The 27,298-nt window shown below is 36.6% G+C and overlaps 1 protein-coding gene across 3 annotated transcripts in view; it reads left to right on the plus strand.

Annotated features, from left to right (window-relative positions):
• LOC139118506 (endoglucanase E-4-like) overlaps positions 1–15,074 on the plus strand; it is a 50,265-nt gene extending 35,191 nt beyond the window's left edge. For 2 of the 3 annotated variants that reach the window (XM_070681821.1, XM_070681820.1), the window contains exons 3-10: positions 6,743–6,919; positions 7,178–7,362; positions 7,632–7,800; positions 10,400–10,496; positions 10,886–11,045; positions 13,265–13,409; positions 14,082–14,247; positions 14,823–15,074. In XM_070681821.1, coding sequence (XP_070537922.1) covers positions 6,743–6,919; positions 7,178–7,362; positions 7,632–7,800; positions 10,400–10,496; positions 10,886–11,045; positions 13,265–13,409; positions 14,082–14,247; positions 14,823–14,967 — 1,244 coding nt within the window. In that variant the 3' untranslated portion in view covers positions 14,968–15,074. The remainder of the gene's footprint in view (positions 1–6,742; positions 6,920–7,177; positions 7,363–7,631; positions 7,801–10,399; positions 10,497–10,885; positions 11,046–13,264; positions 13,410–14,081; positions 14,248–14,822) is intronic. The other variant, XM_070681822.1, reaches the window with a different exon arrangement.
• Positions 15,075–27,298: the final 12,224 nt, after the last annotated feature.

Raw genomic sequence — 27,298 nt, forward strand, 5'->3', positions numbered from 1 at the left:
GTGAATTTATCTGAATTATTGGGTTTTCAAGCAGTCACTGCATGAAAACCTAATTACAAAGTTCATTAAATATGCAAATAAACACTAAATTAACTTGACACTATGATTCATAGCACAATTAAATATTTATCAAATCAATTTCTGTAGCACGTTTCACAAATTTGGTGCCGTAATTTCAGAGTTATATACCTAATTACAAAATTTATTAAGGTGAAGTACTACGAATTACGTCAACATTAAGTTGTGGTGTCACTTTCTTGAAACTTTGCACAAATATTCTTGGAAGTTGTGCAAGTGCAAAAATAAAATAAAAAATGGGGGTCACCACGCTCGTTTCCATGGAAACAGACGTTAAAATGGCGTCGTTAGAAATAAATAAAAATGATACAATTCACTTAAACTAAAGAAAGCAATTATAAAAAGCATAGCAAATGAGTTAATTTAATAAATACCAAGACTTAAGATCCATATCTATCGAATGTATAGTTTTCATGATGTTTGTAAAGAATTTTTTACATAAGTATCGATTACAAAATGACGATATCGAAATTATATCACTACATAATTTTCGAACTTTCTTCCTGTTGCTTTGAATGGTGTCATTTTGACCAAACTTGGCGAATAAAATCCTGACATAATACATTTAGTTTACACTTTTAAAAAAAGGGTGTCACCACGCTACTTTTTACAATATCTCCAGGTGAATGGGTAATATGCGCCATGTAAATGGGAGAGAAATGTTAATTTTTTGCTCATATTGAATAAAAACCAGCTTCCTAGGGGGTCAAAATATGACAAGGTTATAGGTCACATGTATTTCTAAGAGACTGGGTCAAAAAATTAGGTAAAAGCGCAATTTCAACAATGACAGGTGATGTTAAATACATGCTACAAAGTAACCCATTTGCGACAGGCTAGAGTTAAATCTGCGCAGAAACGTTCTATAGGGTGTGCGCGTCCGAATTCGTCGCCCTTTACCTTAAATGCGCAAATGAACCCTTAATTAACTGTACACTACTAAATGCTTTACAACACAATTAGATATCTGTCAGATCAGTATATGCAGCAGTTTTCATGACGTTTGATGCAGTTATTTCGAAGTAATATGACTAATTATAAAACTTTATGAAATATGCAAATGAGCTAATTATTAACTTCACACTGCTCAGTGCTTCTCAGTACAATTGGATATGTATCAGATCAACATCTCTAGCAAGTTTCATCAAATTTAACGCTGTAATTTTTTAGTAATATCACTAATTATAAAGTTCATTAAATAGGCAAAGGAACCCTTAATTGATTTTACACTACTAAATACTTTACACTACAGTTAGATATCAGTCAGATCAGTATCTGCAGCAGATTTCATTACATTTGGTGAAGTTATATCGGAGTTATATGACTAATTACAAAAAATATGCAAATGAGCTATTTTTTAACTTGACACTGCCAAATGCTTCTCAGTATAATAAGATATATATCAGATCAATATTTGTTGCAAATATCATCAAGTTTCGTGCAGGAATTTCAGAGTTATCTCACTAATAACAAAAGTTCATTAAATATGCAAATAAGAAGATAATTGACATGACACTCACAGTATCATCATAATATTCTAAGACTGTCATCTGTGTAAAGTTTCATGAAATTTGGTGAAGTATTTCTTGATATATGTTTACACTGTCATTACCGTCTCCATAGGGAAACCATTGTACGGTAAAAAAACAATATTGCATAACTTCATTAATATGCAAGCCACACTAACCAAAATCTAATCACTTCTTGCAAGTAGCATATGGTACATGTGTACCAAATCTGATTTGAATTTGTTCAGGCGTTTTTGAGTTATCGTGAAAACGGACAGACAGACACACACACACACACACACAGACACACACACACACGGACAGACAGACAGGCATCGCTATGACATTAGGCCACTTGTTTACACACGTGAGCTAAAAACTAAGTTCACGTGACTGGTAAACTTTAAGAAAAAATTCTTGAAGTTTGGTCAAATTCAGAAGTACCTAGGCAATCAATGATAAGCCTTTATAAGTGGTACAATTGGCAGTATAGACAGTTGATTTTTGTTTGGTCAATTCGCCTCGTACTTAAGACTGGATGCCAAATACACCAAGCCAACATTTTGTTTACACGTGTGTATGGCCCGTGTACACAATCTGGACAACGCACGCCCAATGTACAGTCCTGGAAGTCACTGACCGAATTGGTTGACGCATCAGCCGTGAGGAAATATTTTAAACATTCGACGAGTTTGGGGTTGTCACAAAGCTAAGCAAAGAGGTGTGCGTTCTTTCATCAGAAAAAAGTTAAGAAATGCCGTGATTAAATGCCAATGCAGGTAAACTTTACGGTAAAGTGTGGCGGCCGGGCACGGTTAACTTCGCGGTCCTACACTAAATGTACATTCAAGTTTAACTATGTACCACAAGCGCTTAGTGTAATTTGACAATATTGGCGCTAAAAATCATAAATTTCGTGTGAAAGCCTCGATGATAGCAATTTTTCATTCGTTCTCAACCGCCACAAGTATTTCGCGCCCGATATCAGCACTGATTTACTTCCGCCCTATGGAAGACTTCCGCATTTCCCGGTGTAATCACATGACAAACACATCGATCGTCCTTTTTTCCAAGACTAGCACTAATGATTCAGTCCGAAACTACTTGGTGTACATTCAAATATATCACAATCACAGAAATTACGACAAACTACAAAATATCTTCGCACGAGAGTGGGAAGAAAACTATATGCAATCAGTTGACGCCCGCGATCATGCTATCTTCTCCCGCCATTTTGCAGTGGAAAATGGAGCTCACGAGTTGAAAAGTAAACAAAATCGAACTGGTTACAATGTCACTATGAAAGCTTGGAAGGAAATGAAAACTCACAGAAGGGAGGGTTGATGTCTATATTTTGATTAGAGTTTGACATTTTGTGGTAAAATCCTTGTATAAGGGTCCTATTAAAATTAATCGAGAGGATGTCAACGCTGTTTGTTTTTCATAATGGTCTGAAATTTCGCGATTTCAAAGAAACTACACCACAGAAATTGCCAAAAAATCATTCAGGAACAATTCAATGTCAACTGTCAACTGTCAAGACCCGATTTGTTTAATAAATATCTACATGCCTTCTAGAAGCACCACAAATTGTGAGCACCGATTCAACTCTGCACTTGACGAACTCAATGAAATCATTGAAAAGTTTTCCTACAGCTACAAGATAATTATTGCCGGTGATTTCAACGCATCATTACATCAAATTAACCCATCCTCAAGAGATGTAAAATTTCACGAATTTTGTGAACTCAGCAATCTGCTACCTGATGATGATTGTCCGATTGAAGCTACATTCAGACATGAGAATAAATATGATAACTCCCAAATTGATTACTTCTTGCAACCTAAGAACAAGAAATGTTTCAAGAACGTACAAATCATTAGAGATAGGTACGACAACTTGTCGGACCATGTGCCTATTTCCACAAACATTATCATCAATGACATGAACACAAACTCTGATTCAACTCAATTACCTGCCGACCTGCACACCAATCAGGCCCTCAGCGGATCAACTGGAAGAAAGTCAATCCTGATACTTATAGAGACAAACTCAAAACATATCTTTCAACATGTTCGCTGATGCCGTCGACTCATCAGGATATCGACAACTGTTTAAGCTCCATTATTCATGCTTTAACAATGTAGCCAACGAAGCCAGACATCAAACGTTATCAAACAACAAACCACAAAAGAAAAGAGGTATAAAAGTCTGGAACACTAGTATAGCTATGGCCATGAAGCATCAAGAGCTGCAAATGCTGCATGGAATAAAGCTATGAAACCACGACAACCAACAAATACAGCCCTTATACAAAAACAACAAGCCCGTCAGCAACTGAGAAAAACTATACGTATTGCCAATGCCATCAAAAGGGAATCCTTCTACAACAAAGTAATGGAAGCCCACAGTGAAGATAAGTCCACTTTCTACAAGTTGATAAAATTACAACGCAAAAATGGCCTGAGTAAAATCAAAGAATTATATGTAAATGAAGAAACCTACTCTGGTGTGAATATTATTAATGGCTTTAAAACCCACTTTGAGAATTTAGCAAAACCGGTCACTTCCGAACACTTTGATGGGGATTATCTAATCCAAGTTGATCATGATCTGAATCTACTGGATGCTATGTGGAAATAGCAATCTCCAAAAAACTTCAATATCACCTACGATGAGCTACTAAGACATATCAATTCAACAAAGCAGCATACACTCATGGAATCACGCGGAGCACCTGAAATGCGACACAGAACTGATTGCCTCTCATCTTCTTCCCATAATCAACAAAATACTCTAAACTGGTCACGTTCCGCATGTTCTCAAAACAGATATTATTACCCCTGTTCACAAAAAAGGCAAGCAAGAAAAAAGAGCGGTAGTTACCGTGGCATCACCTGTTTACCTATCATAGGCAAAATTATTGAGCGTGCAATCTTAACCAGACTAGAAAACTCCTTCATTATTCAGCATAACCAATTACAATTTGGCTTCATGGAGAGCAAGTCAATTGACAACGCTGCCCTAATTGTCTCTGAAGTCTTCAACGAAACTAAAGATAATAAAAGTTCACTCTACTTCATCACACTTGACGCCAGTAAAGCCTTCGACGTAGTATGGCATAACTCTCTGTTCAGGAAACTTTATCAATACAACATTCCCCAAGACATTATTACTAACATTATCCAGTTATACAACAATGCAACCTCCTGTGTCAAATGGGATGGCAAAGTGCCCAATGAATTCACAATTCAGCAAGGTGTTCGCCAAGGTGGCATTCTGTCAGCATGCCTCTATAAAATCTTCATTAACGACTTACTAAACGATATATGCAATCTGGGAATTGGCTGCTATATTGGTTGTACAAGGTGTGTGTGCCCAACTTTTGCCGATGATACCGCTCTACTTGCCGAAAAACATGATGAAGCTCAGGAAATACTCCACTGTGTCAGCACCTATTCACAATATGAAAGATACACCTTCAACTTAGACAAATGCTGTGTTACACCCATTCTTCATAATAAATCACTAGATGACCAGTTACATATAACCATGAAATACCTACCAATACGTCAACAGTTCATATTGGCATTCAGTGCAACACTAGCTCGAAAAGTGACATTGAAATCAACATTGCAACTGCCGGAAAAACAACATACTCCCTCTTTGGTGCGGGCTGCCATGGCAAAAATGTACTCAGTCCGAAGATAATTATCAATATGTGGACCATTTACATTCTCCACAGACTACTATGCGGTCTAGAAACAGTAAAACTGACAAGAAATGACATCATCAAACTGGAATTAACTCAAAGGCTACTCCTCAAGCAAACTCTATCACTTTCAACTAATGTAGCTAATGAAGCCTTATTTCTACTCTCTGGTCTACGACCCATCGAAGGACAGCTGGGCTACAGAAAACTTGATGTTCTATTTGGAAGAATCCTACAAAATAACCCCTCTACTGAATACCATATAGCTGAAAGACAACTAGCTGTGAAAGACCTCAGAAGTAACAGTTGGTTCATTGAAATAAAATTTCTACTACAAGAATATAATTTATCCAGTATCTACCAATATTTTAGAGCCCCTCCGAAGCTGTTCCATTGGAAAAAATTAGTCAAAGCTGCAGTGAACAACTTTTGCAGTCTCAACTCCAAAATGATTCCTTAGCGAGATCATCACTAAAATATATGAACACTCAGAAGAGAATAAACAACGGTCCCCATCTGTGCTGGCCCAGTGTGGCCAACAACGTGAGAGACACTCAACGTGCCATCATCAAGACCAGATTATTAACAGGAACATACAGACTCCAATCAAACAGAGCAAAATTCAACCAGTTTACCAGCGATCCCACTTGTCCACTGTGCAGCAAAAATCCAGAAACCAGAGAACACTTCATTAGTAATTGCAGTTTCTATGAAACCACCCGAAGAAGTTCATGACAAAATTGCTCTCTAAATCTGCATTACATTAACATATCTGACTCCAAAGCGATTATCCAGCTTACACTTGACTGTACTGCCATTCCTGAGATCGCTAACCGGTTACCAACCCAAGCCCTAAATATGATTGAACAGATCAGCAGACAGTACTGTTATAGTATCCATGTGATGAGTAATACATTCCTAAGCAGAAAACAAGCCTGTGACTGGGAATTATAGACCCTTTTGTCTATGTTTGTACCTATGTTTTGTTTGTGTCTTTTTTAATTCTTTTTTTAGAGCCGACATACAACGACTGATACAACCAACTGAACTGAACTTAACTATACCTACCTTCACATGAATCCACAGGTTTGCCTTAAAATAGACGAAATCGCGGGAAAACAGCTCTGTAATTTTGTGAAAAAGCGGCCCCGTTCGACAGTCGTCAGCGGGACCCACTGTAACTGACGACAGGGTTTGAATTGCTTTCCTCATTAACATATGATAATGGCGTCGTGCGATTGGACAGATTAAACTTACCTATGTTTGACGCCTAATCGTCTTTCAAAAAAACAGAGTTAATATCATCAGAACGCTCTTTCTTCCGGCCACTTCGATTGATTTTGTGACGTCTGAAATCTATGCATTGTTGAGAAAAAGACAATGAGAGTCCTAAAGTTATATATAATAATATTAGTTACATACGATACCCATATCACTATACAGTTCGCCAAGTCAATACAACGTACAACTACTCAGAGGTGCTGGAAAAGTCGATACTGTTTTACGAAGCACAGAGGTCTGGAATGTTGCCTGCCGACAACCGTATACCGTACCGAGGTAGTTCCGCTGTTGACGACGTTGGTAATAGTGGCGAAGATTTATCAGGCGGATACTACGATGGTAGGTAACGATCAACTTAAATAGGATATCTAAAAGATTCCTTGTACAGGACACATTTTAGACACGAGGATAGGGGGAGGGTCACGTTTTACAATTCAGGTGCGCACATAATTCCCCCCGGCTTACCCCTGTAATTACTGAAGTCTCCCTTAATATATACCCAGATAAGCTGAGTAAATTGCATAAAGTTATTTATATGTGTTTTACTTCAAATATTCACTCTCAGTAATAATTGGCCCTTTCATTTTCATTTGACAGCTGGTGATCACGTGAAGTTTGGATTTCCAATGGCCTTCACTACAACGGCTCTCGCATGGGGTCTGATAGAATTCAAAGATGCATATGAAGCCGCTGGACAATTGAGCTACATGTATAAAACCATTAAATGGGCAACTGATTATTTTCTCAAGGCCCACGTCTCACAGACAGGGTTTTATTCACAGGTATCTGTTTCTTCAAGATGATGATTTTTTTAAAAATTAGACTATGTACATGTTTAGAATTCATCTGTCTACCCGTTCGCCCTCCGTCTGTCTTTATACATATGTATATATACATGCATGCATGTATGTATGTATGTATGCATGCATGCATGCATGCATGCATGCATGTATGTATGTATGTATGTATGTATGTATGTATGTATGTATGTATGTATGTATGTACATAAGTATATTAACACGGATGTCCTAACACGTTAAATTACACCTAGGTTGGATCAGGGGACATTGACCATAAATACTGGGGAAGACCAGAAGACATGGCAATGCCACGTCCTGCATACATTGTCGATGGTGTTTCTCTGAACGGTTCTGACGTTGTCGGCGAAACAGCTGCTGCCTTGGCCGCCGCCTCCATCGCATTTAATGGAGTTACAGAGTGTACGGTATCTTTTTTATCTACTGACAACAGAGCGTTGACCGAACAAATTACAATTGGTCTTTGAAACGTCGTTCTCATGATTCGATTGTACCATAAAATACTTAGATAGAAAGAACAACGGTGATTGATGTTTGGACGATAATTATTTTAGTTTTGTTGCTTATATCATGTAAAAAGACCCATTCTGTAGCCTGTATCGAGAGAGAGAGGCTTTCATCCTGTTGATTATATGTCAAAATCTGAATATTAATTTTTCCAAAGGTATAACCAGATATGAACTGAAATGCTCACGTGTTTCATTATATATTGAAGTTATGTGTAAATTTGAACCTTTGCCACATGTTTGCAACTTCATTGAAATTATTATGATCAACGTAATGAACAATAATCACCTCCGATATTTTCTAAAAGATCATGAAGTATACAAATATGCCATTAGCTGAAATAAAAATATCAAAGTTATTTGATTCTCTTATTGTATCACCACTTTATCTAGCAAGTGTAATTACCGTTGGCCAAGTCCTTCAAGCCATATATGCCGAGCTGTGAAAGCTCATTAGATATGCAAATTATAAATGACATGAAAATGTGAAATGACGTTTGATATTGTTTTGACCTAGTACCTGGTATAATCATCAATGTAAATAGCATGTTTTGCCAACTTTGATCAAGTAAATCCCGTATATATCCCTAATAAGCAAATGTAAATTAGGAATTGGCTTAAGTAAAAATGCTTAGTGATTGTCAATAATGTTGTATCATGGTATCTGCAATATGTGTAGGAAATTTTGTCAATTTTGGTTTAGTCAATACAGACATATATCTCTAATTAGGATAGATCATTATATATGCAAATTAGGAATTGGCTGAAGAGAAAATGCTTAGTGATTGTCAATAATATTGTATCATGGTATCTGCAATATGTGTAGGAAACTTTGTCAATTTTGGTCAAGTCATACAGACATATATCTCTAATTAGGATAGATCATTAAATATGCAAATTAGGAATTGGCTGAAGAGAAAATGCTTAACGTTTCACTGCATGAAAACGCAATAATACAGATAAATTCACACTAATGAGTTGCCTGTATTATAGAATAATACATGTGAATTCACATGAATCCACATGAATACAGGCTTGCTGAATACAAGCGATGGATTATTGACTGTATTCATCTGTATATGCACTCTTCAGCTAAAATACAGGCAATAATCCATGCTAATACAGTTAGTATTATTGGGTTTTCATGCAGTGTTTTTTAAAAAATATTGTATTATAGTGTCTTTAATGTACATAGTAAGTTTCATCAATTTTGATCAAGTCAATTCAGATAAATATCCCTAATTATGAAAATTCATTTAATATTCAATTAGTTTTTGGCTGGAGTAAAAATGTCTTTTGACTTTCAATAATCTTATATCACAGTATCTTTGATGTATATAGCAAGTTTCAACAACTACAATCAAGTTAATTCAGATATATATCCCTGATTGGGAAAGTTCATCAAATATGCAAACTCTGAATTGGCTGTAGTAAAAATGTTTAATGACTTTCAAAAATGTTGTATCATAGTGGCTTCAATACATGTAGCAAGTTTCATCAACTTTGGCCCAGTCATTTCAAATATATATTCCTAATTAACAAAGTTCATGAAATATGCAAATTAGGAATTGGCTTAAGTTAAAACGCTTAATGACTTTCAATAATATAAATCATAGTACCTTTAATATACATACCAAGTTTGGTTAATTTTGATCAAGTCAAATCAGACATATATCCCTAGTTAGGAAAGTTCATTAAATATGCAAATTAGCATTTATCTTTCATGTCACCCCTTAATAGTTCCAACTGCTGATATATCTTGGTGTGATCAACATTTGTAGCAAATCTCATCAAATCGTGTGTAGTCGTTTTTAATATATATCAGGTTTTTTTTAAATCATTAATTATGCAAATGAGCAAAAAGTATGCAAGCCACACCCACCAAAAACCAATCAGTTCTTGCCATTTGCTAACTGAATATGTGTACAAGATTTGATTCTGATCTGATAAGCTGTTTATGAGATATTGGACCAACAGACAGACAGACAGACAGACAGACAGACAGACAGACAGACAGACAGACAGACAGACAGACATCGCTGCGACATATGCTCACGTGTGTAAACACGTGAGCAAAAAAGGGGCGATGCTGTATGTATGAATAAAAATATCGGTCCAGAACATTGCACAGTGAATAACGATCTATATTCTTGCCCATGTAAGGTTTCGGTTTAAAATTTCTTGAGGAATGTACAGGTCGAAAATGTTCCGTTTCTATGTGGTTTGATATCAAATAATACTATTCTTTTTGTAGCATTCCCGTAAAGGTTTTTTGAAACACTCACTCAAAGAAACATAACAACGTCAATGACTTGTCGTAAAAATTATGTCATTAATCAAAACAAATAAATTTGCATTCTTCATTATAAGATCTACAATACTGCGTAAGGGAATTACCGCCAATTCGTACAAAAGGAAAAAGGACAGACATTGTTTTGATCAGATACACATTGATGAGAATAGAGATTTAAATATTTTGATTTTTTCTATTTTAGACGAAGGCTATTCAACAACCCTTTTGGACGCCGCAAAGGAACTATTTGATTTCGCTTACAACTATCAAGGAAATTATGACGCGGGTGGGTACTACCTGTAAGTAGGCAAATTTATGTAAATCAAAGTAAAAAACAAAAATTGCAATGAAGACCTTCATGTTTCCTCAAAAATTGTCATCCTAAAGCTTGATAGTACGTATAGAAGAATAGACTTGTTCTAATACACGGAAATTTCTACAATAATGTCATTGAAAATTGCTTATTATCTGTTTACGAATAGTAGTAGTGAACGGTCATTGTTTGAATTTATTATAAAGACGTATCGTGATTTAGTGTAACGTGCTTCACTTTTTCACACGTTACAGCTATCATAGTACATTCAAGTTTAAAGATCATTCTGCCTACCCCTTAGTAAGCGGTTAAAGACTTTCGAAAATATGGTATTGCATTCTGTTTCAATGGTGCTTTCATTCTTGTATATTGCAGCTCAACTAAGTATGGTGATGAGTTGTGTTGGGCCGCTGCCTGGCTTTACAGAGCAACTAATAACGCGTCATACCTGACAACAGCTGAAACCCTGTATGTTAAGCACAGCAAGTCAATGGGCTGGGCTTTCTCGTGGGGAAATAAGAACCCAGGTGCACAGGTATGCTTGACTTGCAGTCATGTACAGAGGAACTATTGTCAACTTATTTCATTGTTTACACGATTCAATATTAGACTGCGCTTCATCATGTATCATTTATAAATAGCAGCGAACTTGAGAGTTGAGCAAACTAATGAAACATTTGTCGAAACGAATACTTACAGTACCTATACCGATTTAATCTATATAATTGTATACGATTCTACCTACTCGCCTGTCTGTCTGTCTGTCTGTCTGCCTGTCTGCCTGCTTGCCGGTTTCCTTGTCTGCTAATATCCAGCTTAAGTCAGACCCTGAGTAGGTCTGTCTGCTTTCGAGACATCGAAATCCAGTAGCCCGGCAGCAGCTGCAGCAGTTAACAGCCCAAACAACGAAAACGACGAGGATTACAACAACAGACAACAGAAACAACAACAACAATAAATATGTTGCTGCTTGCTATAATAATAATAATAATAATAATAATAATAATAATAATAATACTTTTTTATTTCGGATACATTCGTCCATATAAATTACACACAGGAAATACAGATACTGTGATACAAAGATACAACTGGTGATTGATATACTATCCATATATAAATTCATTCACTAATCATGAAAGATCGACTTTCTCCACAGGTTACGTAAGTCAGAACTGTAAAACAGTACATCATTAACCATTCTTACAAGTGTATTTTCACTCTAAGATATTCTTTTCATCAGACTATACATTTGCTTTCGTAAAAGAGCATCAAAACTATTAATCCTATTACAAACAAACATAGAGCTTGCACTACTGCGTCTCTCATAGCCCAGAAAAATGCGAGCTGCATTATTGTAACCAACTTTCACTTTTTTCAAGACACCAGCAGTATAAGTAACCCATAGATTACCACCATATAATTGATAACAATATGCTTTGAAAACATTACAGTTTACATTCACGGAACATAAAGAAAATTTCCTCAAGAGCATATTAGCAGATACATATAATGCTCTCTTTCGACGCTCAATATCTTCATTATCGCTAAACTGATCCGTCAACAAAAACCTAAGATGCTTTTTCTTTGCTACAAATGTAATTTTCATACCATTAAGACAAACAGATGGAGTGTATACAATCTGAGTGCGTTTTGAAATGACACTCATTGCGTTTTCTTCGTATTAAACGTAATGTCATGCAGGTCGCCATAGTGGCTACAAATCTCAACCAGTTTTTGAGTTCCCTTGACAGAAGGGCTGATCAAACAGATATCATCAGCGTACGCGAAGTGATTTATGAAGACACCACCTATGTTACATCCCACTTTTGAATTTAATAGTCTTGTACTCAGATGATCAACATAGACATTGAAAGCTTCGGACATAAAACTCCGCCCTGCTTAACACCATTGAAGTACTGTAAACTGTCAGATAGGTAATTGGCCAAACGAATAAAAATATTCTGGGTTCTGTACCAGATAAGGAGAAACCTTACGAAAAGAATTGGTACATTTCTAGAGATCAGCTTTATAAATAGTGTCCAGTGATTAACTCGATCGAATGCTTTAGAAGCATCCATAAACGTAATAATAACATCGCTACCTCGTTTCCTATAATAACTAATGATTTTTTTTTTTCAAAACAAATACACACATGTCAGTAGAATGAATGGCTTAAAACCAAATTTGTAGTGTGATGAATCAAGATAGCAATCAATCCTTCCCAAAATAACAAATTCCATGACTTTCGAAGCAATTGTTGACAATGCTATTGGCCGATAGTTGTTTTTGTCAGTAATGTTACTATTTATGTCTTTAATAATTGGGACTAAAATAGTAGCAGAGACTCTTTGAGGACACAAACCATGCAAAAGCACGGCAGTAAAAATACATACTCAAAAGTATATAAACCTTTTCGCTAGCAAAAATAAAATGCTCAGGCGAGAGGAAATCCATCCCTGCCGATTTTCCCAATTGTAATTTACTAATAGCATTTTTAACATCAGTGGGAGATATAAAAATAGTATCATCCATTTGCAACCATCAACACTATCAAGAACAAATGATTTTTCTGTTGTTGAATGGACCGCATTAAACAGATCACTGAAGTGTTTACTCCACATTTCAGCAATATTGGCATCGCCACTACAACGATTACCATGAATAGTACTAGACCTGACTGGAGATTTTGCATTTGCTTTCTGAATAATAATAATAATAATAATAATAATAATAATAATTGTGCTGTTTCAGTTGCTTCTGTATCAGCTGACTGGTTCAACCGCCTACAAAAACAAGGTGACCGACTTTGTGACACGTTGGCTGCCAGGTCAGAGCCTTCCATACACCCCGCTTGGTCTGGTCTATCGTAATTCCTTGGGACCTCTCCGTTACGCTGGTAGGGTGAATCTCCAATGTATCAATCTCCTTTGATCATAAGCCTGTAAAAACTGAATAGCAATGCTATCTTGACAGTTAATCGCAGTTTGGCAGAGTTACTGATGTCCTCAAAAGCGAGAAAGTCGCAACGTTTCAAATTATTTTGTGAGTGTTTGTGGGAACGGTACTATCGTTTCTTGGTCTCCTAAATATGACAACTGGTGTAGCTCTTAAACAGTTAGGCATTTCTATCAGTACAACTAGAAAATACTTTAATGATTTTTCAGACAGATACCAGAAAATTCGTCGTTTAGATAATTATGTCTATAGCAAAATAACTTTGCTAATGGTTATGTATCAGTTGCGTCTGTACCAGCGTAGTCTGGTACAACCGCCTACAAAAACAAGGTTGTCAAATTTGTGACAAGGTGGATGCCAGATCAGAGTTTCTCTTACCCCCCCCCCCCCGGCTTGGTCTGGTCTATCGTAATACATTTGGATCTCTACATTACGCTATGAGCCTCAAAGACTCTCCAAAAGACCAATTGATTGTTATTCGTGTGCAGTTTCATACATCGCTGTGACAATACCAGGTAAAATATCTGAACACATCGGCAATCATTCTTCATCATTCTGATCACCAAACTCTATATCATTCATGACGTCACGTGTTATTCATTTAATCTGTCAGCTGGAACTGCCATGATTGCTCTCATCGCTGCTGAAGAGGGTATCAACACCGAAAGTTACATTGAATGGGCCAAAAGTCAAATCCACTACATGCTTGGAGACACTGGCAGGAGTTACGTCGTAGGTTTTGGAAACAACCCTCCGGAACGACCTCACCACAGAGCAAGGTGACGGTCCTTTAAATGTTACTAGGAAAGAACCGCAAAATTTATGAAAACTGATTCAACGGAAGTTAGTTACGACTAATATTTGTACTCTAGAATATCGGATGCAGAGGAATGTTTAAAGTACAATCGAGAAGAATTTGGTTAGTATATCTATATAAAAACGGCAATTAGCCAATAGCCTTATTCCACGTATTTATGTATATACTTGTCTACTCGTCAAGATATAAAGTAAGCGTAGGATATATTTTGTTATTTTGACAATTAGCGATAAGTTAACATATAATATCACGGACTCCGTACGATGACGGATACATGAAGGCCAATAGACCAAACTGTCTCGTCCGATAATTGTCAACATACACATCGAATAAGACTACGAAAGAGCAATTTGTATACGGAACAAAGGAAAACTCTTAAAGTATATGCATTTGTGCTCCACGATTTACTTTGCAAGAAATATTTGAGACTGTATCACGAACACCCGAAGAGGTGACATATAGTACACGACACAAAAATACTTCGTTTATTACGTTCAGTTAACTTCATTAATCAATCGAATTAATTTCTGTATACAGTTCATGCAATTCGACATTGAGTGGAAGTCAAGCTTTGGAATCTCCTAACCCCAACCGAATGTCCTCGTCGGAGCTCTCGTCGGAGGTCCCAAGGTGGACGATAGTTACACCGACAACAGACAAGATTATATATCTAACAGAGTAGCATGCGACTACAACGCAGCCTTCCAATCATGCATTGCAGGTAGGCAACTTGTACTGACGTGAAAAAAATAAAGCTGAAGGGAAGCAGACAATTGTTTCAGAAGAAAGCGGCAAAACACAGAAAGCTTGTAAGGGAAACTGGCTAGAAACGTACCGATTTGAAAATCGTTCATCAATGAGCAACGGTCATGTAATGTTAGTAGACAGTATGATCTGTATTGCCTCCGTTGAACCTAAAATACTTCAATGACGCCAAATATGCACACAATTTATACTGTGGCATGGCTGTGTAGATGAGGCCGTCCCTTGTCTCACATTTGTGCTATATTGCTGATTCATCGCCATCAGTGCTTGTTTTCTGAACGCTGCGTCCATGATCTTTGTTTTGGGGCTTGCCGTGCTATGTTTGCAACTTTTATTGTCAATTTATATCAGTGATTTCTCTCAGGGAGTTCATCTCACAGGTGTCGCTCTGTCAAAATCATTTCCGTTCCAATATATTAATCCTGTGAATAGCTTTAGTAAATTATAACGAGTAGCATATCAGATACATAACTCCGTGGAATTCAAGGAAGTTAGAAGATGGGGGTCTTGAAACAATATCACAAAATAAGAGCATTTCTTAAACTGCCGATTTCGATAGTTGATGCGCCTGCAATGTCATACTTGAATCATCTTGTGTAGAGATGACTAATTCTTTTTTGAAAAGAAGGTAATTGTTCCAGCAAATATTAATTGATTGAAGACACCTGAGTTTGTATCTAATATTTCATTCAATTGCATTTGATATCACCCTATTGCCGTCACTTTTCACGATTTTACTTTTCACGATTTTGTTTGATTTTTTTGTTTTTTTAGGTCTACTTCACTTCCAATTGAAAGGACAAAAGTAAACTAGCTGGAAAATGGAACCCAAATGATGAACCAAATCGAATAGAGGAATGACGATTGGTACATAAATACATTTGCAGCGTTCCATATTCAGTGGTATATAACGACATGTCGATAAACTAAGTTATACAATCAAAGAGCATTTTAAACACAGCATTTGCGCGAGTATTGCTGCAAACTCAATATTTAGCAAATAACAATAAAAATAACACAAAATATGTGATATAGCATAGGGAGTGTTGGGTGACGCACAATCATACGTCTACAAGAAAGTGGACTTTCAGATTTTAGCGAGAAAATTGATTCAATTTACACGGCAGTCTATGAGAAAACTATGAAAAATAGTTTTCCAATGTAAAACTAGCGATGTCAGAATATTTATAGAGGTTCGATAATTGATATGCATGCAAGAAATTTAAATTTGGTAGTTCACCGAAAATGTCGTTCCACTCTACATAGTAGTCTACGACGAAAATATGAATAAATCTTTCCAATTTAAAACTTACAATATCTGTGCATTTATAAACGTTGATAATTGTGATAAATGTTCTTGATTGGAATAGGGCAAGTGCATATGTGTACAAGAAAGTTGAATTGGTATTCGCCGAAAATGCGGCTCTACTATGCATAAGAGTATATGAGAAAACTATAAATAGTCGCGCCAGCGGCTTAATGACTACGCATGCGCAAATATATGCGAGTGACCGGAAGAGTACCCGGCTTAATTCCTTGGCGCCGCCATGTTTTTTTAAGTGCTCGTCAATGAACGAATACGAAACTTGCAAAGTATTATATTCATAACATGCCATTAATAAAATATCTTTTATTAGCCAGTGACCATTTGTAAATATTAAAGAGTATTTGTTGAAAATAAAACGCCTAATAATAAAGTATATGTAAATTCAGATATTGTTGATATGTACTGTGACACAAAGGGAAGATTAACTACTTTGGCACATAAAACATTTTGGAGGGTCGCTTGTTTTCTTGCAAACACTTTTGAAGGACCGCTACATTTCGCGCGACATGATTTTGAAAAACACCACCCTCTGTAATTTCTGTCTACTGCCTAATACCCACACTGGTCGCGATCGATCGTTTCTTTCTTGTGAGGCAATTCAATAGTTAGCATACCTTGATAATACTATCTGAGTACGCCATATTTATCTCCCTATGCTTCCCTGTTTATGAATCATGACGATTGTTCAAAGTTTCGAGAGCCTTTCAATTCTCTTCAAAATATATGACCTAATATCCTGTGCATAGACGGACGGCATCGTTTGCAATAGAGGCAATAAATATTGCCACCCATATCATAGATGGCTACTAATTCTTGGCGAATGAAAGTAATATGTTATTGTAGAAAGCGCGAGAAATGCTGCAGCACCTCCTTTATCTTGCAATGAATGCCATCATGTATAGCGTAACCAGTAATGCAATAATTGGACAAAGCGAAAAATCGTGTTTTAAATTTACGTGAATTACAATTGCGATGAAGGAAAAAGAGTGACGTCTCCCTGCCTGATGGAATTCTGGTTTGGTTTGCTAACGGGTACCGGTTAATCGTTTTAAAGATTTGGACTTACAAAGTAAAGTTCAATCCAACTTTATTTAATGGACTTGATACCTTTCAATAATATACGAGCATATCTTGAAAATACCTATCTTTATCAAACAACATTTCTTTATTCTCTTTACTTCTGTTTGTCTGTATGCCACTCTATCTGTCTACGTTTCTTGTTTCTCCACTTGTCTGTCTCTCCTAGAGCCGCATATCTAACACTTAGACAGAAGAATCCAGGTCCTGTGTGGTCTCCGCAAATTTCGTGCCCAAGTCACGCCTAAAGGCGCAGTATTTAATATCCATTCTTCAACGTAATCTTGTTGGAACCAATCATATTGTACAGAATAGTTTATTGACAGATATCGGGGTATCATTTCTTATTATTATGCAAACGGTTCATAGTATACAAGAGAGAGAGAGAGAGAGAGAGAGAGTGAGAGGAGAGAGAGAGAGAGAGAGAGAGAGAGAGAGAATTAGGAAAAGCTTGATTAGTAGGAATTTGCAAAGACCCTTACATGACTGGATCTTTCAGTCTAACTCTTACTGTACCTTGAAAGTAACAAACGTATTATGGTCATCACGGGATTAATTCGAACTGATTACCCTTTGTTGAGAGACCAAGCTGCTTTCCTGTAAAGTGGACACCTGGTCATAACATACAAACATATCTATGATTGATCAGCATTTTTCATTCTTATTGAGCTTTTGGTATTTTATAGCCACATGCCGTCTTCTATGATAATCGTCATTCACTCTGAAGTGCAATAGGTTCGAGTTGTGCACGCTTGCTCAGTCGTAATATTCGAACCCGCATCGTATCAAGTCTTAGTAAGGTCGTATGATTAAGTACATCAAACTGAATATAATAGAAATGTGAATAGTTCAAATGGAGAACGATGTAGACTTTTTTGACAAAAATATAATATCGTGATGTTGATGAAAGGAATTTGTCACCAATTTGCGAATCATCAACTTTAATAAATCCTATTTTTGCACAGGAATAAAATGCGTACAAAATCTTACCGAAATTTCCAAAATTACCAAAATTTCCCTTCTCAATTTCTGTAATGATCTCGCTAACTATAGTTCAGTGCCCTACATTTTTTTTCATTTTATTTTTTAAGATAAATGTTAAAGGTCTTCTGGTTGGAGTATACATACAAATAATTTTTTTGGATATTTTAAAGTCCATTTATTAGTTTACGTATAAACTTTCTATAGGATCGTAAAGCATATTTAATAAAATAAACAAGGTTGAACTGACTGACTTGATTTTTAATTTTGAAAACCTTTGTGATTCTCACGTTTTCCTCTATAATGCACATGTGAATAACAATTACCGTTATTCTGTAGTAGGTACACAATGCTCCCGACAATCTGATCGGGGCCAAATTTTGGTGCACAGTTACATAAAAAATAAGGAAAAATATGAAATACTAACTCTTGAATAAAAACAATGATTTAAAGTCCTTTCCTAAGACACATGCTGTCCTTCACAATCGATCGCCATAAAATATCGGCTAATATTTCACAAAAAACAAGATTATTTATAGTATACATTTGTAAGTTGTTATAAGTAAAATTTCCCGCAGTTTATGGATGGAGGAGACAATGTGTTTGCCTTCTAAACGTGGACAAATAAAATATTTCAAATTTATGATGACATTGGCGTTATAAGCCGTTCAAAAGCATAAATTGTAAAAGGAACAAAGAAACAACGAAACAATGGCCCTTGGCAAAGGTTTATCTATAGATGTTTGACATTCGGAGAGTATATAAAGGCCTAACTCCAAGTCAATATTGTCCGTTGAGACTGGCTCAGGGTTTCAACGTCGGTGCACGTTTTAACACACCCGTGTGCTTTTTGAGGAACTCACAGTTTGCATCAGAATGAACGCATTGCTCACTACTGTCTTTCTTGTTTCGGTGTTTGGGATCTGGTCAGATGTGACAGCAAACCCCTTGAAGGAGAGAGGAGTCGACGACGACGTAGCGACGTACATCGGTGATTACGATCCTCAACCGACGAAGACGATGATAATTATGACGAACAAGCCGCCAGAGTGGTCAATAAATACAGTATGTAAAGCTACTGCAAAATAATCTCTTGCAAATGCACACATGATTTCTTTTTCACATTATTTATTTGTCAGACCAAACTGTTCGGACAAGCAAGATCGTCAAATCCACACTTTTGTAATCCAGTTGTTGTTTAACGGTTTGTTATCCTTAAACAGGACAAGTATTATTTCCGAATATTGTTTCGTCCGGAGGCTAGAATAATCGTTTTTTAGATGAAAAAACCTTTGTACTCTGCACTGTGTTGAGGAAAAGACGGTAAATAATCTAAAGAAGAATGATCTTATTTTCGCCGTATGTAACATGAATATCATTACAGTTCGCCAAGTCACATCAACGTACGACTACAGGGAGGCGTTTGAAAGTCCATACTGTTTTACGAAGCCCAAAGAGCTGGAGAGTTGCCCGCTGACAACCATATACCGTACCGAGGTAATTCCGCTGTAGACGACGTTGGTTTTAATGGAGAAGCTTTATCATGGGAATACTATGATGATGCGTACCAATTACTATTAGCTTAGCTGTGTATATTACTTCTTGAAAGCCGTCCTAACCCTTCACCAAATATGTAAACTGACTGTACTGTAGATCATAGTAAATACGAAGTTTCATTACTAAATGATTTTCGCCAAAACTAAGGAAACAGAATATGGAATATTCAAACAAGCAAACAGGTTTTGCATTTTATCTGAAGACCGAAGTGAAAGTTAGTGAAGGACATATGCATAACGTCGTTTTAATACTTAAGTTATTCTATAGCAAATTTCATAACATTAAATTGCTGAAGGTTAAATCTGATTGGTTGATTGTAACTATTCAGAGCAACTTAGGGAGTCTATTGGTATTATTCAATTCTGACGGTAAGATTCAACCAATCAATTCGATAACAGATTCCAAGACGGTGCTCATTTGTAATTGAAATTTGTCGTGGGATTTCAAGTCTCTCGGCAAACGCTCACTATTGGCATTTCATTTCCATTGACAGCTGGTGATCACGTGAAGTTTGGACTTCAATGGCAATGTATAAATACAATGTATGTATGTATGTATGTATGTATGTATGTATGTATGTATGTATGTATGTATGTATGTATGTATGTATGTATGTGTGTATGTGTGTGTATGTATGTATGTATGTATCTATGTATCTTTGTATGTATTGTTACGTATGAAAGAAAACGAACTAAAGGGGAACTCAGCAGTTTCCATATAAAACGAAATTTATTACGAAAAATAAAAGTAATTGCTAAGTCAGGGATAGAATACAAACTGTAAAAGTGTACAGACTACTTATCGCAGCTAGGACGGCAAAGCTTCAGTCTCAGAGTTGTTATAGTCAGTCGGATGAATTAACAGTCCTTTGGCTTGCAGGCTTGAAGTTGAACAAAGTCCACAGTATAAATCAGCGTAGCAGGAGAGGTCTTGAAAAGTCTTGAAATTAATACTACTGGAGTTTCCAAAGACGAAGTAAAACGCAAGAGACACGATCCCAAAAGTCTGTCTGCAAGCCAGCTGTCACAGTATTTATACTCATGTGGCTATACAAGAGCATATACGAACAATCTAGAACTTTTATTGACATGCTAATTACTGCTCTAACACAACTAATTACATTTCCAGAACATTCCAAACATGACTAATTTAATTCAAGGTCGTCAGGTCGTAAAGGATAATAACCTTGAGAATGTTCTAGACTGATTACTCTCAGGTCTTGAGTCTGGGTAGAAATGACCTACATACACCCCTTCTTCAAAAAAGAAATTTTTTCAAAGAAAAATCTTTCTTTTACAAATGTGATATAAAAATGTGAACAACAATAAACTCTAAATACGAGAGAGACAGTCTGCAATTAAATTGTCTCTGCCCTTGATATGTCTAATATCAAGGTTAAACTCCTATAACATTAAACTCCATCTTAGCAATCTCTGATTTTTGCCTTTTAATTTCTGCAGGAAAACAAGAGGGTTGTGATCAATATAAACCACTATTGACTGATTTGAAGAAGTAACATAAACTTCAAAATGCTGTAAAGCTAATATCAATGATAAACTCTTTTTCAATTGCAGAGTAGTTTCTCTGGGATTTGTTAAATTTCCGTGAAAAGTATCAAACAGGATGATCTATCCCATGGCTATCCCCTTGCAATTTGGTATTTGAAAACTTAAAAATGCACTAAATTTGGCATAAAGTGTACATGGCGAACTCCTGTTACTTTTACTGAGTTCAATAAAGCCATTGTTCGGCAATATTTGACTTCTTCCTGAAGATATTTTGCTTTTGTGGGATTCAGTCTGTGTGGATGTCCTTCCACTGGATTACTGTCTCCAACATCAGCGTTGTGATAGATGACGTTTGGCTTCGTTAAAGTGGGTTTATCCCTATCCAAGTATGGCTTCAGCATATTTATGTGGCATAATTGTTTTTGTTAACGCCTTCAGGTATTATTATAATGTAATTTAAATCGTTCAATTTCTTATGGATTAGATATAGCCCAAAATAACGAGCATGGAGTGGTTTGCCAGGAACCGGAAGAAAAACGAGAACCTTTTGACCTGGTTCAAACATCCGTTTTGAGGTGTTTTCATCGTAATTTACTTTCATTGATTGCTGAGATGACTCAAGGTTTTCTTTGGCTAATTCACATGCCTTAGAGAGTTTTGTACAAAAATTTGACACATATTGTAAAATATTCAGATAATCATTATCGTCTGATAGGAATTTCTCTTTAAAGAGCTTAAGTGGGCCATGGACTTGTGTCCAAATACAAGCTCAAATGGACTAAAACCAAGAGACTGTTGAATTGACTCTTTAACAGCAAAGAGCAGAAAATGAATTCCTTCTTCCACTGCTTCTCTGTGTCAAAACAGTAGGTCCTAATCATATTTTTCAAAGTTTGATGTCATCGCTCAAGAGCACCCTGACTTTCTGGGTGATAGGCGGATGGCATATACTGTTTAATGCCTAGCTAATTCATTACTTGTTGAATAATTCCAGACATAAAGTTGGAGCCTTGATTGGACTGGACACATCTAGGAAGGCCGAATAAAGTCAAAAATTTGACTAAAGCTTTCACGTTAGTCTTTGCCTTTTTATTTCTCAGTGGTATGGCTTCTGGGAACCGAGTAGATGTACACGTTATTGTCAACATGTACTCATTTCCTAATCTTGTTTTTGGTAGGGGCCCAACACAGTCTATTAGTATCCAACTAAATGATTCTTGAAATGCAGGAATTGGCTGTAAAGGGGCCTTTTGAATGGTCTGATTTGGTTTTTCTACCATTTGACATGTATGACAAGTTTTACAGAAATGTGCTACATCCTGCCTGAGATTAGGCCAATAAAAGTGACTGAGAATTTTATGATAAGTTTTCCTGACTCCTAAATGACCAGCCCAGGGGGTTTCATGGGCCAGGCGTAATATTTCAGCACGATAGGGCTTTGGAACCACAATTTGATGTTTTATAGCCCAATCGTCATCAACCAAGACATCTGGAGGTCTCAATTTACGCCCTAGAATACCAGACTTTTTATAATAACACACAGGGCTATTTGAAGTCTCACCGTCATCATCTACCCTGTCAAACAAACACAAAATATCTGGGCCTTTGTGTTTTTCTGCAATGAGATTTGATCTAGAAAATGTTTGACCTTGGTCAGCAGAAATTTTACTGGAAGTTTCAAATCCCCTAGGGATAACAGAATGATCCGTGTCAAACACCTGACTAAGAAAAGTATCATTGAAATCAACGTCTGTGACGTCATTTTTGAGAATATTTTGATTTTCTGAAGTGTTCTTTGACATGGCTCGAGTAATAGCAAATGAAGAAATCAAATCCCAGGAATCTCTTGTTCAATTGGCTCTGGATTCTGATCTAAACTAGGCTTATCGGTCACAAGTGGATTAGTAATGACCTTGTCCCCGGCCAGGTTGTTTCCAAGGAGAAGGTGAATTCCTTCAAAAGGCAAAAAAAGGCCTTATACCTAAAGTCTCAGGTCCAGAAACAAAGTCCGAAGACAAATAGACATTATGGAGAGGAACAGGAATGTAGTTAATACAATCTACCTCCTTAATAAGAACTTTAGAACCTGAAAATGACTTTTCAGAAAACGGCAGGGTATCTGCAAACAAAAGAGACTGGAACGCCCCAGTATCTCTTAAAATTTTGACAGGGGTAGCGAAAGAAAAATCACTAAAAAGGGATATAAAACCATCGTGAATAAATGGTTCAAAAATACCCATAATGCTATCTTGAGAAGAATTGACCTTGACCTCATTAATTGGTGATAAGAGGGGTTTAACCTCAGAAAATGTGTTGCACACATTATTAGACTCTAATTGAGATGATGAAGAAATAAAGCTGGTGTGCTTATATCCAATTTAACATCTTTGACCTTCACGTTTTCTTTTCAATTTGAAACAGTCTGACATTAAATGTCAGTCTTTCTTACAATAACTACAAGGAAGTGTACCAAACTGTTGCCAGAAGGAGATGTAGATTTGGGATCTGATGATGTGAACTTGAACTCTGTGAACTGTTGCCATTTGATTTTCTACTCTCCTTTGAAAAATTCTTGGATGAAAAGGAGGAGTTAAATTTCCCTGCATTGTTACGATATGAAAAGGACTGCTGAGAAATGAAGATTTACGGGTCAATGAATAACTATCGGCCAAACGTGCAGCAACCTTCAATGTATCTGCCTTTCGTTCATTGATAAACGTCTTGATGTCACTCCGAATGCACCTTTAAAATTCTTCAATTAAAATAAGTTGACGTAATTTCTCATAATCCTGACAGATTTTCTCAGAAGAACACCAACGATCAAACAGTTGTTCTTTTGTTCGGGTAAATTCAACATAACTTTGATCCTTCACTTTCTCACAATCCCTAAATTTCTGGCGGTAAGCTTCCGGCACCAATCCTTGAGTAGCCCTTGAGTATTAATTCCTTCACAGAATCATAATCTGACACCTGCTCTACTGACAACTGAATGAATGAACTGAATGTAAATTTCTCTGGCTTTACCCACCAAAGCACTCTGCAAAAAGCAAAGACCAGGACTCCCTAGGCCAATTCAGACTCTGAGCATTTTCTCAAAATAAAGGAAATATTTTATTAACATCCTTTTCTTGAAAGGGGGAACTAACCTGGCAAAATGTTGTCAAACAGCTCAAAATGTTCGTATCCCAGACGAGCCCCCAATTTTGTTACGTATGAAAGTAACAGAACAAAAGGGGAACTCAGCGGTTTCCGTATAAAACGAAATTTATTACAAAAAAAAAAAGTAATTGCTAAGTCAGGGATAGAATACAAACTGTAAAAGTGTACAGACTACTTACTTATCTCAGCTTGGACGGCAAAGCTACATATTACATATTCTTGCAGGCTTGAAGTTGCACAAAGTCCATAGTATAATCCAGCGTGGGAGTAAAGGTCTTGAAAAGTCTTGAAATTAATACTGCTGGAGTTTCCAAAGATTTGAAGTAACAAGCACGAGACGCGATCCCAAAAGTCTGTCTGCAAGCCAGCTGTCACAGTATTTATACTCATGTGGCTATACAAGAGCATATAAGAACAATCTAGAACTTTTATTGACATGCTAATAGCAGCTCTAAATTTATCTCCCTTTATACTAAACTAATTAAATATCCAGAACATTCCAAGCGTGACTAATTGAATTCAAGGTCGTAGCGTGACTAATTGAATTCAAGGTCGTGAGGTCATAAAGGATAGTGACCTTGAGAATGTTCTAGACTGATAACTCTCAGGTCATGAGTCTGGCGGGAAATGACATGCAAAACAGTATGTATGTATGTATTTATGTATGTATGTATGTATGTATGTATGTATGTATGTATCTATGTATGTATGTATGTATGTACGTATGTATGTACGTATGATGTATGTACGTATGTACGTACGTACGTATGTACGTATGTATGTATGTATGTATGTATGTATGTATGTATGTATGTATCTATGTATCTATGTATGATGTCACGTCCTCAATATCTGGTCGACGGTATTTCTATGAATGGTTCTGACATTGTCGGCGAAACAGCTGCTGCCTTGGCCGCCGCCTCAATGAACACTTTATGGAGGTCTTGACCAATAACAGACCAAAATGTTTTGTAAAAATTATTAGGCAAACCATTCATTCCTGGAGTACGGTCAATTGAAAGTTGTTTTACAGCAAAGGTAAGTTCATCAAGAGTAATTTCACTATCAAGATAATCATGATCTTCTTCATTTAATTGCACCAATTTGTCGAGAATTGCCGGTTGAGCATCAAGGTCAACATTTTCCGCAGAATAAAGATCCTTGTAGAAATTGTAAAAAATGTCACGAATTTCATTATAATTTTCCGTTATTAAGCCATCAGCACGTTTCATGTGAATAATGGGCTTTAACCTTCCCCTCTCTCGTTCAAGGGTAAAAAGAAACTGTTCGAAACATCACTGTGAGTAAGTAATTGATGACGAGATCGTACAGCTGCACCTCCGCTCTCCAGGTCTACCAACTGAGCTGGAGAACTTTTCTTTTGTTGGTATTCATCAAAGATACTTTTATCTCCGTGTAAACTTTTCTCAAGTTCTCGATTTTCTTTTTCTAATCGCAATTTATCCATTTCAGGTTTTACTACTTTTGAGCACATTACAGCTGAGTTAAAAGTTTGGTTTTCCATTTTCCATAATCCCACCATGTCCACAAATCACAATATTGATTTTGTCGCTGTCTCAAGTTTAACCGACAATGAAAAATGATATCTTTATATAGTTCATGCTTTAAGATGCTTGTACTGAGAAACCATGTTGGGTTGCGATGTTTTACGTCTTTCTGAGTTACTCTTAACTTTACCAATGAATGGTCAGAAAACGTCAGCGTAGAATGATGAATTGAAGCCACTGTGATGCGTGATTTCACCCACTTGTGTTGTAAATCCTGTTAAGATTAGCCTTTTTATCATTTCTCTGCCAGTTATAATTACGGCTGTTCCCATGACAGTGACGCCAACTGTCAACAAGCCTGTACTTGTGAATAAAATTATTAAACTAGCGAACTGCACACATGTCAGACTCCTTACAATTGATTCTGTCCAATTCTTCATTCAGATTACAATTAAAGTCTCCACCAAGAATAACTACACTGTCAACATCTAAACTTGATAGCAAATCATTGAGCTTGGTAAACACCACAACCGTTCATTGGAGGTAGTATGTCCATACACATTAATAATATTGACTAGGCTGCCATCACCATTTGCTTGTACGTGCAGTATATGTCCAGGAATTGGTTCTGATGTACGAATGATATCAATTGCGGAGGAGGGCTTTAGCAACACCTGCACTGTTTGTTGAACCATACGAAAAAATACAACGTCCTCTCCAAATCAAAGGCATAATTTTTCATCACTTTGTATGCTGTGATCAATGCAAATGACGAAAGCCTTGTTATCTCATGGAATCTGTTAGTAACATTTGATGTTCTCAACATACAGATCAGAATCGAAGATGGAATCTGGCAAGATTATCAAGTCTACACTTCTGATAACATCACTACAACATTGTCACTGGTTGGTCTATCAGTCAGTTCAAGGGTTGAAGTACAAATAGAGATTAGTACAACTATGTACTATAGCACAGTATTTGAGTTTTGGACATGCGCAATGGGTGAATCTGGAACTGACTGTGGACCAACAACTACTGAAAGACCAACTGAACATGTCACATCAGTCAGCACCAATTCTCCAAGCACTGCATTGGCTCCAGTGTCGACAACATCGACAACACCAGATACAG

Source organism: Ptychodera flava, chromosome 19 (assembly GCF_041260155.1).
Source record: "Ptychodera flava strain L36383 chromosome 19, AS_Pfla_20210202, whole genome shotgun sequence".
In the NCBI taxonomy this organism is placed as follows: domain Eukaryota; kingdom Metazoa; phylum Hemichordata; class Enteropneusta; family Ptychoderidae; genus Ptychodera; species Ptychodera flava.